The 24,926-nt window shown below is 40.7% G+C and overlaps 1 protein-coding gene across 1 annotated transcript in view; it reads right to left on the reverse strand.

The window, feature by feature from the left end:
* WDR7 (WD repeat domain 7) overlaps window positions 1-24,926 on the reverse strand; it is a 451,784-nt gene that overhangs the window by 249,352 nt on the left and 177,506 nt on the right. The window contains exon 20 of the mRNA XM_038743534.1: window positions 14,819-14,932. Within this exon, the coding sequence (XP_038599462.1) occupies window positions 14,819-14,932 (114 nt within the window). The remainder of the gene's footprint in view (window positions 1-14,818; window positions 14,933-24,926) is intronic.

The following is a 24,926-nucleotide window of genomic DNA, read 5'->3' on the forward strand; positions in this document are numbered from 1 at the left end:
ATGCTCTACCAACAAGTTGCTTACAGTCTAGAAGAAAGGTCGGACTCCTAATCCTGATGCTAGGCTCCAATCAACCCACTTGAGGAGATACCAAAAAACCCCAAAAAACTGCTGTGTGGAGAACTTAAACTGGAAAGCAAAAGCAGGGAGAGAGGAAATATTTTAAAGGGAGAAAAACATACTTCCCAACAATGCTGGATTAATCAATCAATCAATCAATCATATTTATTGAACGCTTACTGTGGGCAGAGCACTGTCACAGTTGAAAATTGGGAGTCAGCTGCAGAGAACAGATCTGCATGACCAACTGCTATCAAGAAAGGAGTGGGATTTATCGAGGCAAAGGTTCATAGGAATGAGAGACAAGGAGGCAAAGTCAAAAACACAACCAGTTGATGCAAATGTCATACATCACAATAAAACAAGAGAAAGCCTTGCTGTGTGTACACCATGGCCAAGACTGCAGGTCATACTTTATTTTTTCAGTCATTCATTCAATCCTATTTATGGAGCACTTACTGTGTGCAGAGCACTGTACTAAGTGCTTGGAAAGTACAACTGGGCAACAGATAGAGACAATCCCTTCCCAACAATGGGCTCACAGTCTAGAAGGGAGCCCATTTACACATTTACTCATCGGTGCACTTCACCATCAACTCTTAAGTTCTTTGAATATGAAGGCCAATCACATTTAGTCAGTCAATCATCAATCGTATTTATTGAGCGCTTACTATGTGCAGAGCACTGTACTAAGCACTTGGGAAGTACAAATTGGCAACATATAGAGACAGTCCCTACCCAACAGTGGGCTCACAGTCTAAAAGGGGAAGACAGAGAACAAAACCAAACATACTAACAAAATAAAATAAATAGAATAGATATGTACAAATAAAATAAATAGAGTAATAAATATGTACAAACATATATACAAATATGTACAAACATATATATATATACAGTCAATCGTATTGAGTGCTTACTGCGTGCACTAAGCGTTTGGAAGAGTATGATATAACAATAAACAGATACATTCCCTGCCCACAACAAGTTTACAGCCTAGAGGGGGAACAGCAGTCATAATGAAGTGAACTGAGCTTTTACAATATGCAGAGCATTGTAACAAATACCATCATTATTATTACTAAGTAAGCATTGGGGAGAAGTTCCAGAATATTGCTTCAGACATTGAACCCTACTTACAGCGAGTTCACAAACTACAACGGGAAAATGAATGGAGAACACACTTTCACAGAGAAAGAATAACTAGGTATACGCATCTTTTTTATTGTGTTTCACTCATTCTCCTGTACCTATTATTCTATTTCCTTAATTTCACCTAAGGAATTAATCATCATCATCAATCGAATTTATTGAGCGCTTACTATGTGCAGAGCACTGTACTAAGCGCTTGGGAAGTACAAACTGGCAACATATAGAGACAGTCCCTACCCAACAGTGGGCTCACAGTCTAAAAGGGGGAGACAGAGAACAAAACCAAACATACTAACAAAATAAAATAAATAGAATAAGGAATTCATGTCAACCTACATGTGTCACCTACCCCATTATATTGTAACTCCTTGAGAGCTTGAGGCCCTTGGGGGATCAGTAAGTCTTTAACATCTTCTGCATATTCCTTAATTGATCCAGTGATCAATCAGTGGTATTAATTGAACACTTGGTCTGTGCACAGCATTGTCCCAAATGCTTAGGAGAGTGCAAAAGGCAAAATTCCTGCACTCAAAAAGCTTACAATTTTAGGGATGCACAGACACAAAACACTGTCAGTGATACAACCATAGTAAGCAATAAATACTGCTGAGAACAAATGCCAATTTTTACTAACTTGTTTTCTTAAACTATCTCATAATTATCACCAGTATTTTGAATGGCTACTATGTGTAGAGAACTGTAGTAATAGTAATAACATTTATTACATGCTTGCTGTGTGCAGAACACTGTACTAAATAAGCACTGGGATAGAATTCACAGATGGCAATTAGACATGGTCCTTCTCTACCAGGGGACTCCCAATCTAAAAATTACTAGGTGCTTCGGGGCACATAGAACAGAAGTAAAAGAGGTTTTACTCTAATGGGAAAAGAAATCAAGCACAAAGCATATACAATAGGGGAAAAAAGTAAAAGTCACATCTGGTAAAAACAAATGTAACCCTCAGAAAAGATCTGTTAGGGAAGCAGCATGGCCTAATTGAAAGAACACAGGCTTGGGAGTCAGGAGACTTGGGTTCTAATTCTGACTCTACCACTTGGGCAAGTCACTTACCTTCTCTGTGCCTCAGTTCCCTGACCTGTTCTTCCTCCTAGACTGTACTAACAGCTGAGGTAGATACAAGATAATCAAGACCCACGTGGGCCTCACAATGTAAATGCTTAACAAATTCTTATTATCATTATTACTGGTGTCTAATGGGCTGAGAGGCCCTCTACTTGAAAGTGGATATATGCAGTAGAGAGGGGCATGGTCTGTTTAAGTCTTCACTTCTCTGTGCCTCAGTTCCCTCATCTGTAAAATGGGGATTAAGACTGTGAGCCCCCCGGGGGACAACCTGATCACCTTGTAACCTCCCCAGGGCTTAGAACAGTGCTTTGCACATAGTAAGTGCTTAATAAATGCCATTGGCTTTAAGTCACCTCTCTGAAAAAATGTAGGGAAAAGCAGAAAGGGTTGAGAGAAGACAAGTTGTAGGGGTTACAGACTTCTAGTCTGCAAGCTCCAGATAACTATACCATACTTCCTCTATTGTAATGTACTTCACCAGGTGCTGTTGAGTAGAGTGCTCTGCAAACAGAAAGTGCTCAATAAATATCACTGATTAATTGATTAATTGTCTGCTATGATGGAACTGGGGCTTAGCCTAAAGAAGAAAAGGCTAAAGGCAGCATGGCATAGTGGATAGAGAGTGAGCCTGGGAGTCAGAAGGTCATGGGTTCTAATCCAGGCTCTGCCACGTGTCTGCTGTGTGACCTTGGCCAAGTCACTTCACTTCTCTGTGCCTCAGTTACCTCATCTGTAAAATGGGGATTGAGACTGTGATCCCCACATGGAACAGGGCCTGTGTCCAACTCGATTTGCTTGTATCCACCCCAGCACTTAGTTCAGTGCCTGGCACATAGTAAGTGCTTAACAAACACCATCATTATTATTATTAACTGCCTTTGAGCATATAGAGGGTGTTTTTTATGGGAAAGTTATGAACCAGTTGCTTCCCATGTCCACAGAATGCCAAGTAGGAGAATATTGGATGTAAATCACAGAAAACTTCACAGTCATGAAGATAGAACACCAGAATTAGCTTCTATGGGAGGCTGAAGATTCTCCATCCCTGAAGATATCCTAGGCCACCATCTGTCCTGGATGGGTAGGATGTCCTGCCTAGGAGCAGGACATCAGGAGATATTTCTCAAAGTAAACTTGCAAGCACTGAGATTCAATGATTTTCTAATGCTACCTGCATTCAACCACATAGGCTATACCATCTAACTCCTAATTATGTTATACACTTAAAATATTATTTTTATTTTCATTTTTAAAAAATAGAGCCAAGACAAATGCCTACAGAACGATGTCAGACAATACATTTCTCTCAATTTCAGTACAGATAATACATCAAAACTCTGTTAATATACAATCCCCTAAGATTGTCAATTTATTTAACTAATGCATTTTCCATTTACTAGTATTCCTAATTTAAAAGCAAGGAAAGAGCTGGCCATTTGGGGGATGTCAACTGATTGTTTTCATACTTTCAGGACTAATTTTTAATCTACTTTAAGTACTAAACTAAAAGACTATGCTAAAGAAATTACACCCCAAATATTTTGTATGTTTAAAATTTATAGTCATGAAGCATGTAAACACATTTTTTAAACTGTTCTCCATCATTTTTACTTTCTAAACCTCTATGCCAAATAGCCTACTCTCATTTTATTATACAAAAAAACAGAATTTTGTTCCCTGGACCTGAATTACAATGCAATACAGGGTAAATTCTCCATCTTTCAGCCAGAGAGAATGTGTAAACGTTTTAGGAGATAGAGCCCTCAGAAAGCAGTAATGTGCACAAATCAATATTTAGTCTCAGTCTAAAAGTACTTCTTCAGCTATATCGCTATACACCAGAGATGTTGATTTTCAGTGTACAAGTATGTGCTTAAGTGTAAGTCTTCTATCACTGTTTTAAAAAAAGCAGGCAGACACTGAAAACATCAGTTATTCTGCATGCAAACTGTACATATGAAATAATTGTTAGGACATGAAAATAGTTTATTACTCAGTGTTGATTTTTGCTGGAAAATAATCAATGGATAGAACAAAAATTACAGCTGTTTTAAGCAATATACCTTAAAAAAGATAGGTCTAGTAATGATGTTAAGAGATCCGTAATACTGATAAGATTGAACATCTTCAAGTAATGTTGATTTAAAGGTCCATCATACTTTCAAACAGATTTATTAAATGGCATTTCTGTTCTTGAAAGACTGCAGTGTATTAAGGAATAGATATGAAAAATGTGACAAATATTTCTACAAAATTCTGGTTTAAGAATTTCTGTATGTAAGAGAACTACAGAAAATGGGGGGAGGAGAAGCTTTAACATCAAGATTTTAGATTGCAAAATCAAGAATAATGAGGCTCAGTATCTCGTGTGATTCTAAAATGAATATTTAACAAAGTTATAGGTGCTATAGATAGAATGTTTTATTATAAATTAATAGTACATGTTTCAGAAAATTTACAATGTGGTTTAGAGGTACGGAAAGTAATTTCAGACTAGACTTCCACACTACCTAAAACGTATGTGATCATGTCACTCAGGCAACTGACATTAAATAAATTATAATAGCAATATTCTCTCTCTTCAGGCATGGTCCATTTCTGTAGACGCAGACCTAGAAGAAGTCGCATTTGTCACGAGTTAATTTTTCGATGAAACTTCCTTCCTTAAAATGATTTGTAAAAATTTTCTGGTTAAGAAATTTAAGTTCACATATTCCCACATGCGTTATGCTCAATGTATTACTGCTTCTTTCTTTTTAAGTAGTTGAATCGGTCAACGACGCTGTTGACGTAGTATCAAACTGCCTGTCTTTGACAATGTCAGTGACTTCTGACCCCTTATCCCTGTTATATGGTCAGTTCATGTCCTTGCTATATTGAAAAAGAGGCGGGCTAAAGCCATTTATACAGGCACTGCAGTACTGACCCTCCAAACACTGCGGTAGTATTTCTTAAAGGCATACGTACGCTTTTCAAAAGGCAAATACATTAAGGGCCTTAAAAATTTGAAAGAATTCAGGAATATTCTACATTACTACATTCCTTCGCAATCAAAATTCTATCCTTCAACACACTAGGTGTATCATGTAACTAATAGCTTGAAAAAATATTCATGTTAGCAATGGTTTCCCCCTTAAACTTTACAACTCACAATATTTTTTCAAAGTATTACAATTTACTATTGAATATTAGCTTCCTAACTAATAACTTTAAAAAATATTCATGTTAGCAATGGTTGCCCCCTTAAACTTCACAACCCACAATATTTTTTCAAAGTATTACAATTTACTATTAAATATTAGCTTCCTAACTAATAACTTTAAAAAATATTCATGTTAGCAATGGTTTCCCCCTTAAACTTCACAACTCACAATATTTTTCAAAGTATTACAATTTACCATTGAATACTAGCTTCCTACTGTAGTCTACCTTCCAAGTGAATCACCCCTTTACATAACTAGGACGTTAATTCAGAGAATCAGTACAAAAATATGTTTTGCCATTTTATGTTCAAATAGTGATTTTCAAGTGCTTTATTTACATGACATTTAATAGTTTACTTCTCCAGAGCAAGAACAAAACATTTAAACTAAATATATGTAAACAAAAGTTAATACAACTGATAATCTAGAGAATAATCACATGAAACAACTTTGCCAAATGCACTGTATTGAAAAAAATCACATAATCGTTAAAATCTTGTTTCAAAAACCTGAATTATTTCATCAAGTTTTTCTTAAACCCATGCTGGGTACTAGGAAAAAAAAATATGTTCCTGTAATGGGCTTTTTTTGTTTCTCTAAACTAAATAATGCATATACCCCTAAAAGGATTAACATGAAAATGATTCTTTGAAAATATTACGTGTATAAATGAAAGTGGTTGGTGAACCGTAGGTTAGACTAAAGAAATTCCTGTTGACCAACGCACACTAGCATTACTTTGTAGAGCCGATCAATAGATATTAGCTTTAAAAAAACAGATATAGAAAGAAGCTGCATCATATTTTTAAAATGACAAGGTGAGGCTTCAACTATCTCAATCAAGACTCAATTTTTTCTTCCAGTTTTCCAGCTGTTCTCTTCCAGTTGAGACTATTCATTTCAAATAAATTTAATTAGTTTCAATCGATCTTAGACTACATTTCTACAGCTTTATCCATGTACCTCTACCTTTATAACCAATCACTTAATAACTAAGACCTTCAGTTCTCAAGCTGGCTTGTCTATTTGAAGTGTGACTGTTGGCTTGTGTCAATTTTAAACAACAATCACCGAAACATCAACTAGGGACTTCCTTAGAGTCCGGCATTTCTATTTGCTATCATTTTGTGCAGAATTACTCTCAAACATGCACGTGTGAATACTCCAAATTTTTATAAACTTAAAAAAAATGCAGTACTACCAATAATTTAATGTGGAGCTGCAGGAGGGATTTTTCTTTTAAGTAGTATACATCGTTCATACAATACTATATAAATTGCAGAAATTCAGTTTTTCCAGTGGCAGTGACTATTACACATAGTAATATACACAACAGATAACATAGCACTACCTATTACAGAGGAAGGCATGTAAAGGCTCTCTGCTTTATGGCCACCCACCCCTCCCTTCTCCTTTTTTGCAGGGATCAGGTCTACCAACTCTATTATACTGTCCTCTCCCAGGGCTTTAGTACATTGCTCTGCATATAGTAAGTCCTCAGTAAATGCCACTGACTGATCAATTCATTGATCAAACAAATGTCTCTTGGGCCACTGGTCAAAACGGTCAAAATGGGATTGGCAAGAGATTATGTTTAGGTCAGCATAACCACTACCCCCCCCCCCGAAAAATGATATAAGTAGGTGCCCCACGGATAGTCGGAATGCTTAGTCAAATGATATATATGAATAGGTGGCCTACGGCATTTTTTAACTGAGTTGCTTAATAATAATCAATAATTCTATTTTTTAAACAGTTGTTATGTGCCAAGCACTGTACTGAGCTCTGGAGCTCATGGTCTAAGTAGAAGGGAGAACAGATATTCGATCTTCATTTTACAGATGTGAAAATAGAGGCACAGGAAAGCTAAATGACTTGCCGAAGGTCACACAAGTAGGCAACAGGCAGAAGAAGGATTACAACCTCCATCCTCTCTCTGACTCGCAGACCAGAGCTCTTTTCACTGTCAACCTGCTTGTCTAACACTGTGTACTATACATCTGGATTCATCTGCATGCATCTGGATTAAGGGCTATTAGACAAGGAATCACTAAAAATTGCCTGCTTCACCTGTTTGCAACAGGTTCACCATGAGACTGATACTTGAGAGCATTAACCTGACAGTGTAAAAGCAAGCATTCTTTCATTCATTCAATCGCATTTATTGAGCACTTACTGTGTGCACAGCACTGTACTAAGCACTTGGGAAGTACAAGTTGGCAACATATGGAGACGGTCCCTACCCAACAGCGGGCTCACAGTCTAGAACGTGGAGTCAGACAACAAAACAAAACATATTAACAAAATAAAATAAATAGAATAAATACGTACAAATAAAATAGAGTAATAAATACGTACAAACATATATACATATATACAGGTGCTGTAGGGAGGGGAATGAGGTAAGGCGGCGGGGGATAGGGAGGGGGAGGAGAGGGAGAGGAAGGAGGGGGCTCAGTCTGTGAGGCCTCTTGGAGGAAGTGAGCTCTCAGTAGGGCTTTGAAGGGAGGAAGAGAGCTAGCTTGGCTAATGTGAGGAGGGAGGGCATTCCAGGCCCGGGGGATGACGTGGGCCAGGGGTCGATGGCGGGACAGGCGAGAGCGAGGCCCGGTGAGGAGATCAGCGGTGGAGGAGCGGAGGGTGCGGGCTGGGCTGGAGAAGGAGAGAAGGGAGGTGAGGTAGGAGGGGGCGAGGGGATGGACAGCCTTGAAGCCCAGGGTGAGGAGTTTCTGCCTGATGCGCAGATTGATTGGTAGCCACTGGAGATTTTTGAGGAGGGGAGTAATATGCGCAGAGCGTTTCTGAACAAAGATAATCCGGGCAGCAGCATGAAGTATGGATTGAAGTGGAGAGAGACACGAGGATGGGAGATCAGAGAGAAGGCTGATGCAGTAGTCCAGACGGGATAGGATGAGAGCTTGAATGAGCAGGGTAGCGGTACAGATGGAGAGGAAAGGGCGGATCTTGGCAATGTTGCGGAGCTGAGACCGGCAGGTTTTGGTCACGGCTTGGATGTGAGGGGTGAATGAGAGAACGGAGTCGAGGATGACACCAGGGTTGCGGGCTTGTGAGACGGGAAGGATGGTAGTGCCGTCAACAGAGATGGGAAAGTCAGGGAGAGGGCAGGGTTTGGGAGGGAAGATAAGGAGTTCAGTCTTGGACATGTTGAATTTTAGGCAGCGGGCAGACATCCAGATGGAGATGTCCTGAAAGCAGGAGAAGATGAGAGCCTGGAGGGAGGGAGAGAGAGCAGGGGCAGAGATGTAGATTTGGGTGTCATCAGTGTAGAGATGATAGTTGAAGCCGTGTGAGCGAATGAGTTTACCATGGGAGTAAGTGTAGATAGAGAACAGAAGGGGACCAAGAACTGACCCTTGGGGAACCCCTACATTAAGGGGATGGGAGGGGGAGGAGGAGCCCACAAAAGAGACTGAGAATGAATGGCCAAAGAGATAAGAGGAGAACCAGGAGAGGACGGAGTCTGTGAAGCCAAGGTTGGATAGCGTGTTGAGGAGAAGGGGTTGTCCACAGTGTCGAAGGCAGCTGAGAGGTCGAGGAGGATTAGGATAGAGCAGGAGCCGTTGGATTTGGCCAGCAGGAGGTCATTGGTGACCTCTGAGAGGGCAGTTTCCGTGGAATGTAGGGGATGGAAGCCAGATTGGAGGGGGTCAAGGAGAGAGTTGGCATTGAGGAATTTGAGGCAGCGCGTGTAGACGACTTATTCAAGGAGCTTGGAAAGGAATGGTAGGAGGGAGATAGGGTGATAACTAGAAGGTGAGGTGGGGTCAAGAGAGGGTTTTTTTAGGATGGGAAAGACGTGGGCAAGTTGGAAGGAACCAGTGGAGATGAGCGGTTGAAGATAGAAGTTAAGGAGGGGAGAAGGGACCGAGCAAGAGATTTCATAAGATGAGAGGGAATGAGGTCAGAAGCACAGGTGGCTGGAGTAGCACTGGAGAGGAGGGAGGAGAGCTCCTCTGAGGATACTGTTGGGAAGGATGGGAGAGTAGCGGACAGCATTGAGAGCCGGGGGGGGGGGGGGGGTTGGAGAAGAGGGGGGAGTGACTTTGGGGAGCTCAGACATGATGGATTTAATTTTATTAATGAAGTAGGAGGCCAGATCATTGCGGGTGAGAGAAGGAGGAGGGGGAGGAACCGGGGGCCTGAGAAGGGAGTTAAATGCCTGGAAGAGCAGATGGAGGTGATGGGCATGGGTGTCAATAAGGGAGGAGAAATAGTTTTGTCTGGCAGAAGAGAGGGCAGAGTTAAGGCAGGAAAAACTTGAAGTGAACGAGGTTGGCATGGTGTTTAGACTTTCGCCAGCAGCGTTCAGCAGCTCGAGCATAAGAGTGAAGGAGGCAGGCGGTGGCAGGGATCCAGGGCTGTGTGTTAGTGGTACGAGAGTGGTGAAGGGAAAGAGGAGCGAGTGAGTCGAGCAGAGTAAAGAGGGTAGAGTTGAGAGCAGTAATCTGATCATCAAAATTGGGTAGAGAGGAAAGGGAGGCAAGGTGGGGTGTGAGGGGCTCAGAAAGATGGATGGAGTCAAGAGAGCGGAGGTCTCTACGAGGAAGTAATATAGATTTACAGGGGAAGGAGTGTGAGTGAGGAGGCAGGTGAGAAGGTTATGATCAAAGAGAGGGATTTCAGAGTTGGTGAGGGTGGACACAGTGCAGCGGTAGGAGATGATGAGGTCGAGGGTGTGACCAAGTTGGTGAGTAGGCGAGCTGGGGTGGAACAAGAGGTTGGCAGTGTCAAAGAGAGATAGAAGGTGGGCGGGAGAGGAGTCACCAGGGATATCCATGTGGATGTTGAAGTCTCCGAGGATCAGAGTGGGCGTGGAAAAGGAGAGAAGGAAGGTGAGGCAAAAATGAATACTACACAAAAAAGTTGAGAACTGTGTCCTGGAAATCCTTTTATGTTCCTTTTAAGCTCCAAAAATATAGTCATTTTACTCAAACAGTGAATCCCAGCAGAAAGAGCATGGACTTAGGAGTCAGAGAACCGTAATTCTAACCTGGGCTCTACCATTTTCTTGGCATGTCACCTTGGGCAAATTAACTTCTCTGAGCCTCAATTTCATCGTTTTTAAAATGATCAAGTATCAGTACTCCTCTTACTTAGACTATGAGCCCCATGTAGGGCAGGGGCAGTATGCAACCTGATTATCTTGTATCTATGTCAATGCTTAATGCAATGCAGTGCAAATAGTAAGCACTTCAAAATATCACTATCATCATTTATTACTATTATTTCTTGTTGGTCAATTTGTTTCCTCAATAGCAGAATTTAGTAATAGCTTCCAGATCTGTCACCAATGGATAGTATTAGTTTTATCTTGGTCTTACCAAGTGTAGAATGGTAAATATTCCAGCTTTCTCTAGTCTGTCAATCTTTAGTGCTTTGCTGTTTCTAGTTAACACTACTGTCACAAGTCAGTGTTTCATCAGCAAATAGGAGCTACATTCTCTTTCAGTGATTAATGATACACAAATTGGTGAAGTGTTCCATATTTTTCAGATTTATTACTCTATTTTAGTTGTACATATTTACTATTCTATTTATTTTATTTTGTTAATATGTGCTGTTTTGTTGTCTGTCTCCCCGTTCTAGACTGTCAGCCCACTATTGGGTAGGGACCATCTCTATATATTAGCAACTTGTACTTCCCAAGCGCTTAGTACAGTGCTCTGCACACAGTAAGCGCTCAATAAATATGACTGAATGAATGAATGAATCTGCATGCTATCTGTTTTCTTATATGGAGAAAAAATGGCTAGGCCTAAGCTTTTCTGGTGGTAGAGAATATTAGCTAGATTATAAATGTAATGACTGTACATGGCCCATTTTCACGTAGTGCACTTGCCTCGTATCATCTGGATATCCCAAAATAAGATTACTGCATTTGATACATGCTTCTCCCAATGTGCCTACCATATTTTTCATAATGTAATTTATATAGGCTTCTAGTCAATAAAAAGAAATACGGTTTTCTTTTAAACCCTCACAAAAATCTATACCCAGCTCAATCAAGTCACACAATCTAAAGGTAACATGAACGATCTGTAGACTGCAATATGCTAGTTGCTTTGACAATATGTTAAGGAAGTCTCTTTTACTTATTTAAATTCTTTGGATATTAGACATTCTTGCCCTAGTACCCATCATGTAAGTTGGCATGAAAAGAATAAATCAATTCACGAAAGTCACATGCTGTATATGCTTAACATGTCTTCTTTGGGGCTGTGGAAGGATTTTCAGTATAAAATAAATATCACTAGAGTGGATTTATTTATATCATATCTGACTTATTTGGGCAATTAAATAAAAATTGGCAATGGGTCACTGTAACTTTATCGTGTTGTTTAATGAGACATAATTCACTCCAGGAGGCAAACTGCTTGAAATGTTCTGGCATCACACTGAACCGTCTATAACCAAGGCATCTAAGTATTCAAGCCACTGTTTCTGACGATCGGGAAGCCTAATGCTTCTTGGGGAAATTAAGAAACTAACAGGAAAATCAGTAATAAAATAATCAAAACTAAAACCAAAACTTGCCTTTTAGCAGAGGTTTAAGCATAAGAACCTACAGTATCTGAAGAATGGTATTTGATAAGCCCCTCAAAATACAGCCACAAAACCATATGTGCTGTTTCCACATATGGACGAGCTTTCATATTCTGTTTCTTAATGCACTGTTACCTTTGCCAAATGATTGCCACTAAGCTAGAACACCACTCAATTTAGCAAACCACCAATCTCGCCCACTCCTACCCATCACTTTATTCTTATTCCAAAACTATGAATCATATTTTTTAAAAAAAGAGTTCTTCAAGTTAGTTAGCTATTCATCTGCCATATGTGGCAAGCACCAAGTTAACATGTTCTGTAATGAAAGCTTCGGATTGCCTAGGGAGATCGTTAGGCAACCTCAAATCTCCTCCCTATGGAATAGATTCCCATCCTCTCAGGTGTAGAGGATGTTAAGTTAATGTTCAACTGAACTAAGATAATGAAGTATAATAAAGCAGGAACAATTTATGAACAGTTTGTTATCTGTCATTACCTTCTAAATAAATACACTGAATTAATAATAATGCTAACTCTAAATCTGATTTCAAAACTGTAAAGCGAAAGGTAACTGTCATTTCAATCTACACCAGTCCAATGTAAGTAGCAGCCTAGTTTTACAATAGTCACTTAAAACACAGAAATATTTACGCACAAAAAAACAGCGATAGAATACCCAACGGTTTGGCTGTGGATAGTGATATTTTCTGTGCTACTGTGACTGAAGAGATTAATGAACATATCCTGTCTACATGGTCATTTTAAAGCACTCATCACATTTTCAGGCAGAAGACCTCTTCTCTCCCTTTCTATCCACTATCTTCCCATTGAATATTCCAGTTTGCACTCAAATGTATTTGTGTGCTTACTGTGTGCAGTACTCAGGGCTTAGAAGCATTCATTCATTCAATCATATTTATTGAGTGCTAACTGTGTGCAGAGCACTGTACTAAGCGCTTGGGAAGTACAAGTTGGGAACATAATTGAGACGGTCCCTACCCAAAAACGGGCTCACAGTCTAGAAGCATATAACTGACACATTCTTTTCCACTGTTCCCAAATAAACTTCTCTCTGCTACACAGAAAACCCTGCCCTCTCAATTTGGACAGATCAGGGCCCTCACCTCCTTCAAAGCTATTCAAAAAAGGTACTTCCAAATGAAATACCCACCCATCAGTCAATTTCCTTAGAATCCATGTACACATCTGAAAGTTGCTCTCGTTAACCCCAGCCCATCTGAACGGTGATCCCATAAACTTCTTCCTCCTCAGTGCATTCCCACAAATATTGTATTTGAATATTTTTATGTTGATTTTATGTTAGCATGTCTAATTTCTGCCCAGAGACTCAGGCTTCTTTGAGGGGAGGGACCGTGTCCAATTACATCTATCCAACCAGAAGCAATGAGACTGCTTCCCCTCCCAGTACCATAGCACTTATGCCCATATCTGTAATTCATTTATTTACATTAATGTCTGTCTTCCCCTCTAGACTGTAAGTTCACTGTGGGAAGGAAATGTGTCCGTTTATTGTTATATTGCACTCTTCCAAGCGCTCAGTACGGTGCTCCGCACACAGTATGAATGACTGTATGAATGAATGAGAATGGTGACAAATATTTTGGTGAAGCTCCATTATTGGTGGATAGTTGGATTTCAATTTAATTTGTTTTTGACCCCAGGGGCTCACGAGGCAGCTGTCTGCTCAGATAAAGCACTTAGATACATCATCAGCCCTAAAATGGTAAATGGGTAACACAAGTAGAAAGACTTGAATACACTTTTCAGTATGTCACACTCCTAGCCACTGAACACTCACTGACCTCTGCCTTCCAGTGGGGCCATAACTGGTAGGGGACAGAGTACAAATGATACGGTGCTAATTCTCCAAGTACCTAGTACAGTGCTCTGCACAGAGTAAGTGCACACTAAATACCACTGATTGATTGATCATGCAAATCACCACTATTAGATTTCAGGTTCTTGGAGAAGTCTCTGATTAAGGTTCACCCATCGTTCTTGACCGTGGACTCCATTTTCATCATTATCAATGCTACTTTGGACAATATTCCCCATGATCAATGAAAATGTTCAGCTTATATGCAGGGTTTCCCTATTGCGAGTTGATATAACATTGATCTGCTTTGAGCTTAGCCATGACTAGACATCTATAATCATTTGAGAAGATGTCCTTTATTATCTACATATTTGAATGCCTGTGCCTTCGGAGCACAGTCATTAGTGTAGAGAAGATCTTGAATGCTGGTTTCAAGGTCTTTTTTTGATACTTGTAGTCTGCTGAATTTGATATATTTCCTAGAAGATTAGCAGTGTACTCTAAAACAGATTTCAAAACTCTCATATTCTCTCTGAGAACTGGTAAAAGAAAATGTATGGGCAGCAGGTCAATCGATCAATTAATCAATCGTATTTTTTGAGCACTTACTCTGTGCAGAACACTAAACTAAGGTTTTGAGAGAGTACAGTATAACAATATAACAGACACATTCTCTGCCCACAGTAGAAATAACTTATACCACAATCCGTTTCATTCTGCAAATGATAAAAATAAACTAGACATGAAACCATCAAGTCTGGCACTAATGGCTAAACCCTAAGAAGTACACCTTAACTAAAGATCCATTTCTTTCGATACTACTTTATTCTTTTATAGACTATAACCCAGTACATTTTAATAATATGGCATGAAACTTTATCAGCGTTGCATTATAGCACTTCATGCTTACCTGCTGTGATGTCATCATCGACAAGATCATGCTCTTCTTCCTGAACTTTAACTTCTGAGCCCAAAGCATCTGGACTTGAAGTGGAAGTCTGAATGGATTCTGCTGTCACTCCAGCTAAAACAAATGAATACAGCATGCAATTAACTTTTTTTTGGAAAAGGGGAATAAAAACCACTGAATTCCACTACTTGCGAATTGGCTTCCTGGAAAGGGTTCTGTGAAATGAATCTCAACATCTCTTTTAATCTAGGCAGAGGAACAAGATTCCGGTGTGCTGGTCCAAAATGAACACTGAAATCAAAATGAACACTGAAATCAACAGAAAACCTAGTCTACAGGATGGAGGGCACATGGGCCACTCGAGAGAAGAATATATTTTTTGTATGCCCTTCTTTATCCATAGAGCAGTTAACTGTGTAGGTTTAGATTACTCATAATTAGGCTTCAACGTTAGTATGCCATAAAGATGAACACAAGGTCCACAATTAACTTGAAGCTAACCTTTCCGTTAGTATTGCACAAACCTCAACAAAATAATGAATAAATTTAACTGTATAACACAAAAGGGATTTCGAATTACAGTCATATTTATGAATGTAAAAGAAAAGATTCTTGAAATCCTCACAAAATTCCAAACCAGTTCACGTTTCTCTTAATTATTAGGACAAACAGTAAATAGGATTAAATTTTTGCAGTAAGGAATTAGTTTAGACTAATAAATATCCTGACTACAAAACTGAAAAGCAATGCAACATTTCAGAAGGCATGCAGTCCTTCTAGAAGTAGAAAGGTGGACTAGAAGTGCTTGTCATCACCTTGAGTTCTTTTATTGTTTGTAGCATGAATAATACAAGTTGCAAATCTGCCTTGATCGGAAGAAACAGAAAAGTGTGGTTTAGATATAGAGATTCTGAGAACCACTAAAGAAGTAAACTAGTTTGGACACAAACTGTCAACTTCATTTTGCTTATTTGACATATTTTGAGGAAAAATTACTGTGATAGCAACACTTGCTGGAAAAAAAAATATCTTGATTGGAAAGATAAGGTAACATAGGCCACCTATCAGCTCGCTACTTATATCAAACTTTTAGACTGTGAGCCCACTGTTGGGTACGGACTCTCTCTATATGTTGCCAATTTGTACTTCCCAAGTGCTTAGTACAGTGCTCTGCACATAGTAAGCGCTCAATAAATACGATTGATGATGATGATCAAAAATGCCAGACAGAACCAAAGAATGTTCAGAGAAGAATTAGTATTAGTAATGTGGCAAAGAGGGAGACATGGCTTTTGGCCTTTTTCAAATTATCAATCAATCAATCCATCGTATTTATTGAGCACTTACTGTGTGCAGAGCACTGTACTAAGCGCTTGGGAAGTACAAGTTGGCAACATATAGAGACAGTCCCTACCCAACAGTGGGCTCACAGTCTAAAAGGGGGAGACAGAGAACAAAACCAAACATACTAACAAAATAAAATAAATAGAATAGCTATGTACAAGTAAAATAAATAAATAAATAAATAGAGTAATAAATATGTACAAACATATATACATATATACAGGTGCTGTGGGGAAGGGAAGGAGGTAAGATGGGGGGATGGAGGGGGGACGAGGGGGAGAGGAAGGAAGGGGCTCAGTCTGGGAAGGCCTCCTGGAGGAGGTGAGCTCTCAGTAGGGCCTTGTAACATTATATTATATCATATCATCAGACTGGCAGAAAAACACAAGCATAAGCTAAAAAAAAAAATCTTTACTCCTAAAGGGATGGTGGCTAGCAGTTCTTCATGAAAATGAGTCCCTCTATTTTATCTGACAGTTTTACTCCTTAACACAAATACCAATTGAGTGGTTTAAGCCAAAAATAAGCCAAAAGATGGAAAATGTTTGAAGTCCCAAATCCGGTCAATCAGTCGCATTTACTGCCAGGTCACTCTGTGCCGAGCGCTATCATCATCATCAATCGTATTTATTGAGCGCTTACTATGTGCAGAGCACTGTACTAAGTGCTTGGAGCGCTATATGAAGTGCTTGCAAGACTGTCCACAACGAGCTTACACTCTACAGTTGAGTCCATATGCTCTAGACTGGCGCGTCCACCAACATCTAGTCCACAAATCACTCCGGCCTGATTCTGGGTGTCCATAAGCTACCCACCTTCTGCCCCAAAGCAGTAGTGCTTCTCCTGGAGAACATTCTCAATTCAAGTCAAAGTGGTTGCCTGAGGGGAGTGCCCCACCTCTTTCGTCCCTTTCCTCTGGTTCTAGCTGAAGGAAAGCGGAAAGAGCCCAGGCTTGGGAGTCAGAGGTCGTGGGTTCTAATCCTGACTCCGCCACAAGTCAGCTGGGTGACTCTGGGCAAGTCACTTAGCTTCTCTGAGCCTCAGTTACCTCATCTGGAAAATGGGGATTAGGACTGTGCGCCCCACTTGGACAACCTGCTTACCTTGTCTCTACCCCAGTGCTTAGAACAGTGCTTGACAGTAAATGCTTAACAAATACCATAATTATTACTATGATTATTATTATATAGGGAGGAAAGCCTGTCATTCTAAGCCAGCTTCAATTACTTTAAACAATCAATCAATCAATTGTATTTATTGAGTGCTTACTGTGTGCAGAACACTGTACTAAGCGCTTGGGAAGTGCAGGTTGGCAACATATAGAGACAGTCCCTACCCAACAGTGGGCTCACAGTCTAAAAGGGGGAGACAGAGAACAAAACCAAACATACTAACAAAATAAAATAAATAGAATAGATATGTACAAGTAAAATAAATAAATAAATAGAGTAATAAATATGTACAAACATATATACATATATACAGGTGCTGTGGGGAAGGGAAGGAGGTAAGATGGGGGGATGGAGAGGGGGACGAGGGGGAGAGGAAGGAGGGGTTGGCAACATATAGAGACAGTCCCTACCCAACAGTGGGCTCACAGTCTAAAAGGGGGAGACAGAGAACAAAACCAAACATACTAACAAAATAAAATAAATAGACTAGATATGTACAAGTAAAATAAATAAATAGAGTAATAAATATGTACAAACATATATACATATAGACAGGTGCTGTGGGGAAGGGAAGGAGGTAAGATGGGGGGATGGAGAGGGGGACGAGGGGGAGAGGAAGGATGGGGCTCAGTCTGGGAAGGCCTCCTGGAGGAGGTGAGTTCTCAGTAGGGCCTAGAAGGGAGGAAGAGAGCCAGCTTGGCGGGTGGGCAGAGCGAGGGCATTCCAGGCATGGTTTAGTGGAAAGAGCATGGGCTTTGGAGTCAGAGGTCGTGGGTTCTAATCCCGGCTCTGCCACTTATTAGCTGTGTGACTTTGGGCCAATCACTTAACTTCTCTGTGCCTCAGTTCCCTCATCTGTAAAATAGGGATTAAGACTGTGAGCCCCACGTGGGACAACCTGATTACCTTGTATCTAGCCCAGTGCTTATAACAGTGCTTGGTACAGAGTAAGTGCTTAACAAATACCATTATTATGATTATTATTATTATTCTGACCAAACCGGAAATTCATCTTACAGTAAATATATCAATCAATGGTATTTATTGAGTGCCTACTATGTGCAGAGCATTGTACTAAAACCATAAGAGAATAAAATATAAAATACAACAGAGTTGGCAGACACAGTCTTTGCCCACAATGTCTCAACAGTCTAGAGCGGGAGACAGATATAAATAATGTAAATAATTCACACTGTCAGCTCTACACTGTAGGTTCCTTGTGGGAAGGGAACAGTTCTACCAACTCTGTTTTACTGTATTCATTCATTCATTCAATCATTTATTGAGCGCTTACTGTGTGCAGAGCACTGTACTAAGCACTTGGAAAGTACAATTCAGCAACAGATAGAGACAACCCTTACCCAACAACGGGCTCACAGTCTAGAAAGGGGGAGGCAGACAACAAAACAAAACAAATAGGCATCAATAGCATCGAGATAAATAAATAGAATTACAGATATATACACATCATTAATAAAATATATAGAATAACAAATGTGTACATATATACACAACTGCTGTGGGGCGGGGAAGGGGGTAGAGCAGAGCAAGGGAGGGTGGGTACCAAGTTCTGAGGGATGGGATTGAAGAAGATCAATATATGTAAAAATCAACAGCAAAAACTGTGGTATCTGTGAAGTGCTTACTATGTGCCAGGCACTGTCCTAAGCACTGCGAGAGACCTAAAATATAGAGAGCATGGACTCGGGAGGGAGAAGGACCTAGGTTAATTTATTCTCCCCCTTTTAGACTGTGAGCCCACTGTTGGGTAGGGACTGTCTCTATATGTTGCCAATTTGTACTTCCCAAGCGCTTAGTACAGTGCTCTGCACATAGTAAGCGCTCAATAAATACGATTGATGATGATGATGATGATGATTCATTCAATCGTATTCACTGAGCGCTTACTGTGTGCAGAGCACTGTATTGAGCGCTTGGAAAGTACAATTTGGCAACAGACAGAGACAATCCTTACCCAACAACGGGCTCACAGCCTAGAAAGAGAAGGGTCCAATCTCAGCTCTGCCACTTTTCTGCTGTGTGACCCTGGGCAAGTCGCTGAACCTCTCTGTGCCTCAGTTACCACATCTGTAAAATGGTGGTTAAGACTATGAGCCTCATGAGGGACATGGGCGGTACTCTACTAAGTGCTTAGTACAGTGCTCTGCACACAGTAATGATAATAATAATGATGGTATTTCTTAAGAGCTTACTATGTGCGATGCACTGTTCTAAGCACTGGAAGTAAGCGCTCAATAAATACTTTTGACTGATTGATCACTCCTTCACATAAAACACATACAATACACAAACACTTCTCCAACATTTGATTTCAAAACGGGCTTCCTAGAGAGTCAATTCCCAAATAGATTCAATTTCCCGGTTCCATTTAACTTCCACTTCAAAATCTGCCAAAACCCACATGAAAGAGGCCAGATTTCTCAAGAAACCTACTGGTTTTTTTCTAGTATAAGAAGGCATAGGTAAAAAACCACGCTAGCCTATTTTTCTGCCTGAATACTAATGTTATGAATCATTTAATCAATGTCTGGCTGATTTGCAATGAGCAGATTTCCAAAAGGGAGTAGTCATTCCTTTAGGAGCTGCCACTAAATTGAGGAATTGGAGTGATAAAAGGAGGGTAAGGAAAAGAAACAGACATCTCCGAATGGCTTCAAGGCTCTCCACCAACTCTTTTCTTCCTATAGATCTACTCTACTCTTTTCACCTGCTACTCCCACCATGCTAACTCCCTTCCTCCTAACTTCCTGACAATACCTTGCCCTCAATTCTCCCTTCTCCACCCCCTAACTCACACTGTCCCCCTGCTCAGTAACATCCTCCCTTTCCAAATCCATCCCCTTACTCAAATCCCTCCTTTTCTACCAAGCTTTTCCTGTTTAATTTCTAGCAACCCAAACCATACAATCTCACCTGGCATTTCTGCCAGTTGGATGTCATATTTATCCCCAACCTCAGAACCTGTGTAACTACGCTTATGCAACTGTCACTATTTTTATTTCACTAGTTGTAACTATTTTTATGTCCGTTTCCTCCATTAAAGTGTTGGCGCCTTGATGGCAGGGAAAATTGCTGTACTTTCCCAAATTCTTAGTACAGTGCACTGTACTCAATAAATACTATTGGTTTTAATAGTTACTAAGTGCTTATGATCTGAAAAAATACAAACCTAACGGATCAAACATCGTATCTCTCCCACGTGGGTCTCATGACTTAGGTGGGGGTAAAAGAAAGAAAAAGTCAACAACAGTGAATTGCAACAACAAGCACAGAGTCCACAAGTCGAAGCAACAATGGTAAACAACTAAGAGGTCAGATCTTGAAGCAGCGTGGCTCAGTGGAAAAAGCACGGGCTTTGGAGTCAGAGGTCATGGGTTCAAATCCCGGCTCCACCACTTGCCAGCTGCGTGACTTTGGGCAAGTCACTTAACTTCTCTGGGCCTCAGTTCCCTCATCTGTAAAATGGGGATGAAGACTGTGAGCCCCACGTGGGACAACCTGATCACCTTGTAAATTCACCTTGTAAATTCCCCAGCGCTTAGAACAGTGCTCTGCACATAGTAAGCGCTTAATAAATGCCATTATTATTATTATTATTATTATCTTGGAGGGGAGAGTCCTCAGACTCTCAACTGCACCAGGTACATTGTTACTGGAAGCTTCTGGAAACTAGAGAAGCAGCGTGGCACAGTGGAAAGAGCACGGGCTTGGGAGTCAGAGGTCATGGGTTCTAATCCCGGCTCCGCCACTGATCAGCTGTGTGACTTTGCACAAGTCACTTGACTTCTCTGTGCCTCAGTTACCTCATCTGTAAAATGGGGATTAAGACTGTGAGCCCCACGAGGGACAACCTGATTACCTTGCATCTTCCCCAGTGCTTAGCACATAGTAAGCACTTAAGAAATGCTATTATTATTATTACTACTATTACTGTAGCTAGGCCTAGTAGACAGAGCATGGGACTAGCCCACTGTTGGGCAGGGACTGTCTCTATATGTTGCCAATTTCTACTTCCCAAGCGCTTAGTACAGTGCTCTACACACAGTAAGCGCTCAATAAATATGATTGATGATGATGATGATGACTAGGAGACCGGAAACGAGAGTCTGAGTTCTGGCCACATCACTTGCCCTTTGTGTTACCCGGGACAAGCCAATTAACTTCTCTGTGCCTCTGCCTTCTCTTCTGTAAAATGAGAATAAAACAACCCTCCTCCTCTCTTGAAGTGTGAAAGACTGTGTCCAATCTGAATATCTTGTATCTACCCAGTGCTTGTCAGGGAGATTAACAAATATCACCATTCTTATTAAGAAAGATTTCTGCAATGGCCTCCGTAACCAAATTAACGCGAAGCTTCATAAAATGAGGAGTCTCATCACCAATAATTACGCTTTCAGTCAATCAAATTATTTAGTGGGCACCTACTCTGTCCAAAGCATTACAGAAAGCTCCTGGAAAAGTTCAATAGAGTTGGTAGTCATGATCCCTGTCCTTAAGGTACAATCTAACAGGTGAGACAGATGCTAAAAAATTACAGTTAGGGTGTGACCTTGGACAAGTCACTTGATTTCTCTATGCCTCACTTACCTCATCTGCAAAATGGGGATTAAGACTATGAGCCCCATGTGGGACATGGACTGCGTCCAACCTGATCGCTTGTATCTATCCCAGCAAGTAGGACAGTGCCTGGCACAAAGTGCTTAACAAAGACCGTTCTAAAAAAAGTAGACCAAGTAAAACTCAATATACAAACATACTAAGTGGGAAATCGTGCCATAAAAAAAAAATGACCTGGATTAAAATGATAATCGTGTAAAGATATTTCCTCTAGACAGTAAACACATAGTGGGCAGGGAATGTATCGGTTATATTGTTGTGCTGTACTCTCAAGCGCTTAGTACAGTGCACTGCACATATTAAGTGCTTAAAACAACTGATTGACTGAAGAGAGTTTAAAGACATGTACATAAGTGCTGGGAGCTGGTGGGAGGAATAGGTATATAAGTGCTTTGGAGATAACAATAATAATAATAATAATGGAATTTGTTAAGCACTTACTATGTGCGAAGCACCATTCTAAGCGCTGGGGGAGATACAAGGTGATCAGGTTGTCCCACGTGGGGCTCACAGTCTTAATCCCCATTTTACAGATGAGGTAACTGAGGCCCAGAGAAGTTAGGTGACCTACCCAATGTCGCAACGCTGACAAGAGGCAGAGCCGGGATTCGAACCCAAGACCTCTGTCTTCCAAGCCCTTGCTCTTTCCACTGAGCCATGCTGCTTCTCTGAGATGAGATCTCAAGTGCAAAGGCGACATCAGGGGGGTGGGGGGGTGGAGTAGGGTGGGAGATTACTCAGGAGATGCTTCCTAGAAGAGATGTGATTTTAGTGGGGCTTTGAAAGTGGAAGCATGTCTTATTTTCTAGAGCAATCAATCAATCAATCGTATTTATTGAGCGCTTACTGTGTGCAGAGCATTGTACTAAGTGCTTGGGAAGTACAAGTTGGCAACACAGAGACAGTCCCTACCCAACAGTGGGCTCACAGTCTAAAAGGGGGAGAGCACATATGAGCTTATATACTCCACATAAACTAACAGCCCTGGCCTAGTGGATAAAACACGGGCCTGGAGGTCAGAAGGACCCGGGTTCTAATCCTGGCTCCACCACCGGTCTGCCATGTGACCTTGGGTAAGTCACTTCACTGCTCTGTGCCTCAAATCCCTCATTTGTAAAATGGGTATTAAGATTGTGAGCCCTCTGTGCGATAGGGACTGTGTCTAAACCGATTATCTCACTTCTAGACTGTGAGCCCACTGTTGGGTAGGGACCGTCTCTATCTGTTGCCAACTTGTACTTCCCAAGCGCTTAGTACAGTGCTCTGCACAGAGTAAACGCTCAATAAATACGATTGAATGAATATCTGCCCCAGCGCTTAGAACATTGCCTGGCACATAGTAAGTGCTTAACACATACCACAATTATTATCTTGCTACTCAAAATAAAAAATATAACATAACAAATTTTCATTTATATATTTTTCCTGTTGCTGTTTCTGAATTTATGACATCTGTATATCTCATACTTCTATTATTTTCCCATGGTAATAAAGGTCAATAATCAATCAATCCATCGTATTTACTGAACACTTACTGTGTGCTTAGCACCGCACTAAGCGCTTGGAAGGGAACAATATAGCAGATATATTCTGTGATCATCACAAGCTTACAGCCTGGCGGGGGGGGAATAGATATTAATATGAATAAATGAATCAGGATATGTTTATAAGCGCTGTGGGCCTGAGGCGGTGGGGGGGAATAATAAAGGGAGCAAGTCAAGGTAATGCAGAAGGGATGGAAGAAAAGGAAATGAGGGCTTATAGTCAGGGAAGGCCTCTTGAAGGAGCTGTGCCTTCAAGAGACTTTGAAGGTGGGGCAAGTAATTGTCGGATATGAGAGGTAGGGTGTTCCAGGTCAGAGGCAGGACGTGGGTGAGAGTTCGGTGGCGAGATAGACGAGATTGAGGTACAATAAAAAATATACTAAGGCTTGGATCACCTTTCTGTTCTACAATTCATCAACTTGTAATGACACCTCAAGTTTATCAATGCACGGAGGGATTAGAAATCTCTTTCTTCACATTTAACCACACCTGTAACGTGTTCAAAGATATTCTCCTCTGGCTGGCAGTTTCACCCACTGAGAATTAAATGATGGGCAGGGAATCCACATTCTTAGTGGCTCAAATTGAAAGATATTAGCTGTCAGTAGACCCGGAGCACTGCAATCCACCCTAACACGGGGTTTGCCTTGAACAATTTTAGCCCCAAGACAGTGAGACCTGTACTTAACTGGCCCTACTTCCAGAGCAGAAGAAAAACATCCATGCAGCATTTCAATGGCTAAACTTGCCAGGAAGAGAATCCCTACCAAAGAGCCTGAAAACCGGAATCTAAGGAAATAGCCAATCACTCAATCAATGACGTTTAGTGAGCATGTACTCACTGCAGTAAGGGCTTGGGGGAATATAACAGAATTACTAGACATAATTTCTGCCTTCAAGAAGCATACTATCTAGCAGGAGATTCAAACATTATAATAAATTGCTAGTAGGAAAGAATTAAAAGACATTCACAAGAATGCCAGTGGGGACAAGGGAGAATCAATCAATCAATCGTATTTATTGAGCGCTTACTGTGTGCAGAGCACTGTACTAAGCGCTTGGGAAGTCCAAGTTGGCAACATATAGAGACGGTGCTTACCCAACAGTGGGCTCACAGTCTAGAAGGGGGAGACAGACAACAGAACAAAACATATTAACAAAATAAAATAAAATAAATAGAATAGATATGTACAAGTAAAATAAATAAATAGAGAAGTTAGTGCTTAGGCGATGGGGAAGTGCTGAAGTTGCAGGAGGGAAGAAATATGGTGGGCAGATAAGAGATCAATGAGGAAAGGCCTTCTGGAAAACATGTGATTTTGAAGGGCTTTGCGTACGAGATGTTAAGGGGGAGGAAGTTCCAGGCAAGAAGTAGACAGTGAGAGAGATGAGGGTCAGGCACAGTGAGTA

This window comes from Tachyglossus aculeatus, chromosome 3, assembly GCF_015852505.1.
Source record: "Tachyglossus aculeatus isolate mTacAcu1 chromosome 3, mTacAcu1.pri, whole genome shotgun sequence".
Lineage (NCBI taxonomy): Eukaryota > Metazoa > Chordata > Mammalia > Monotremata > Tachyglossidae > Tachyglossus > Tachyglossus aculeatus.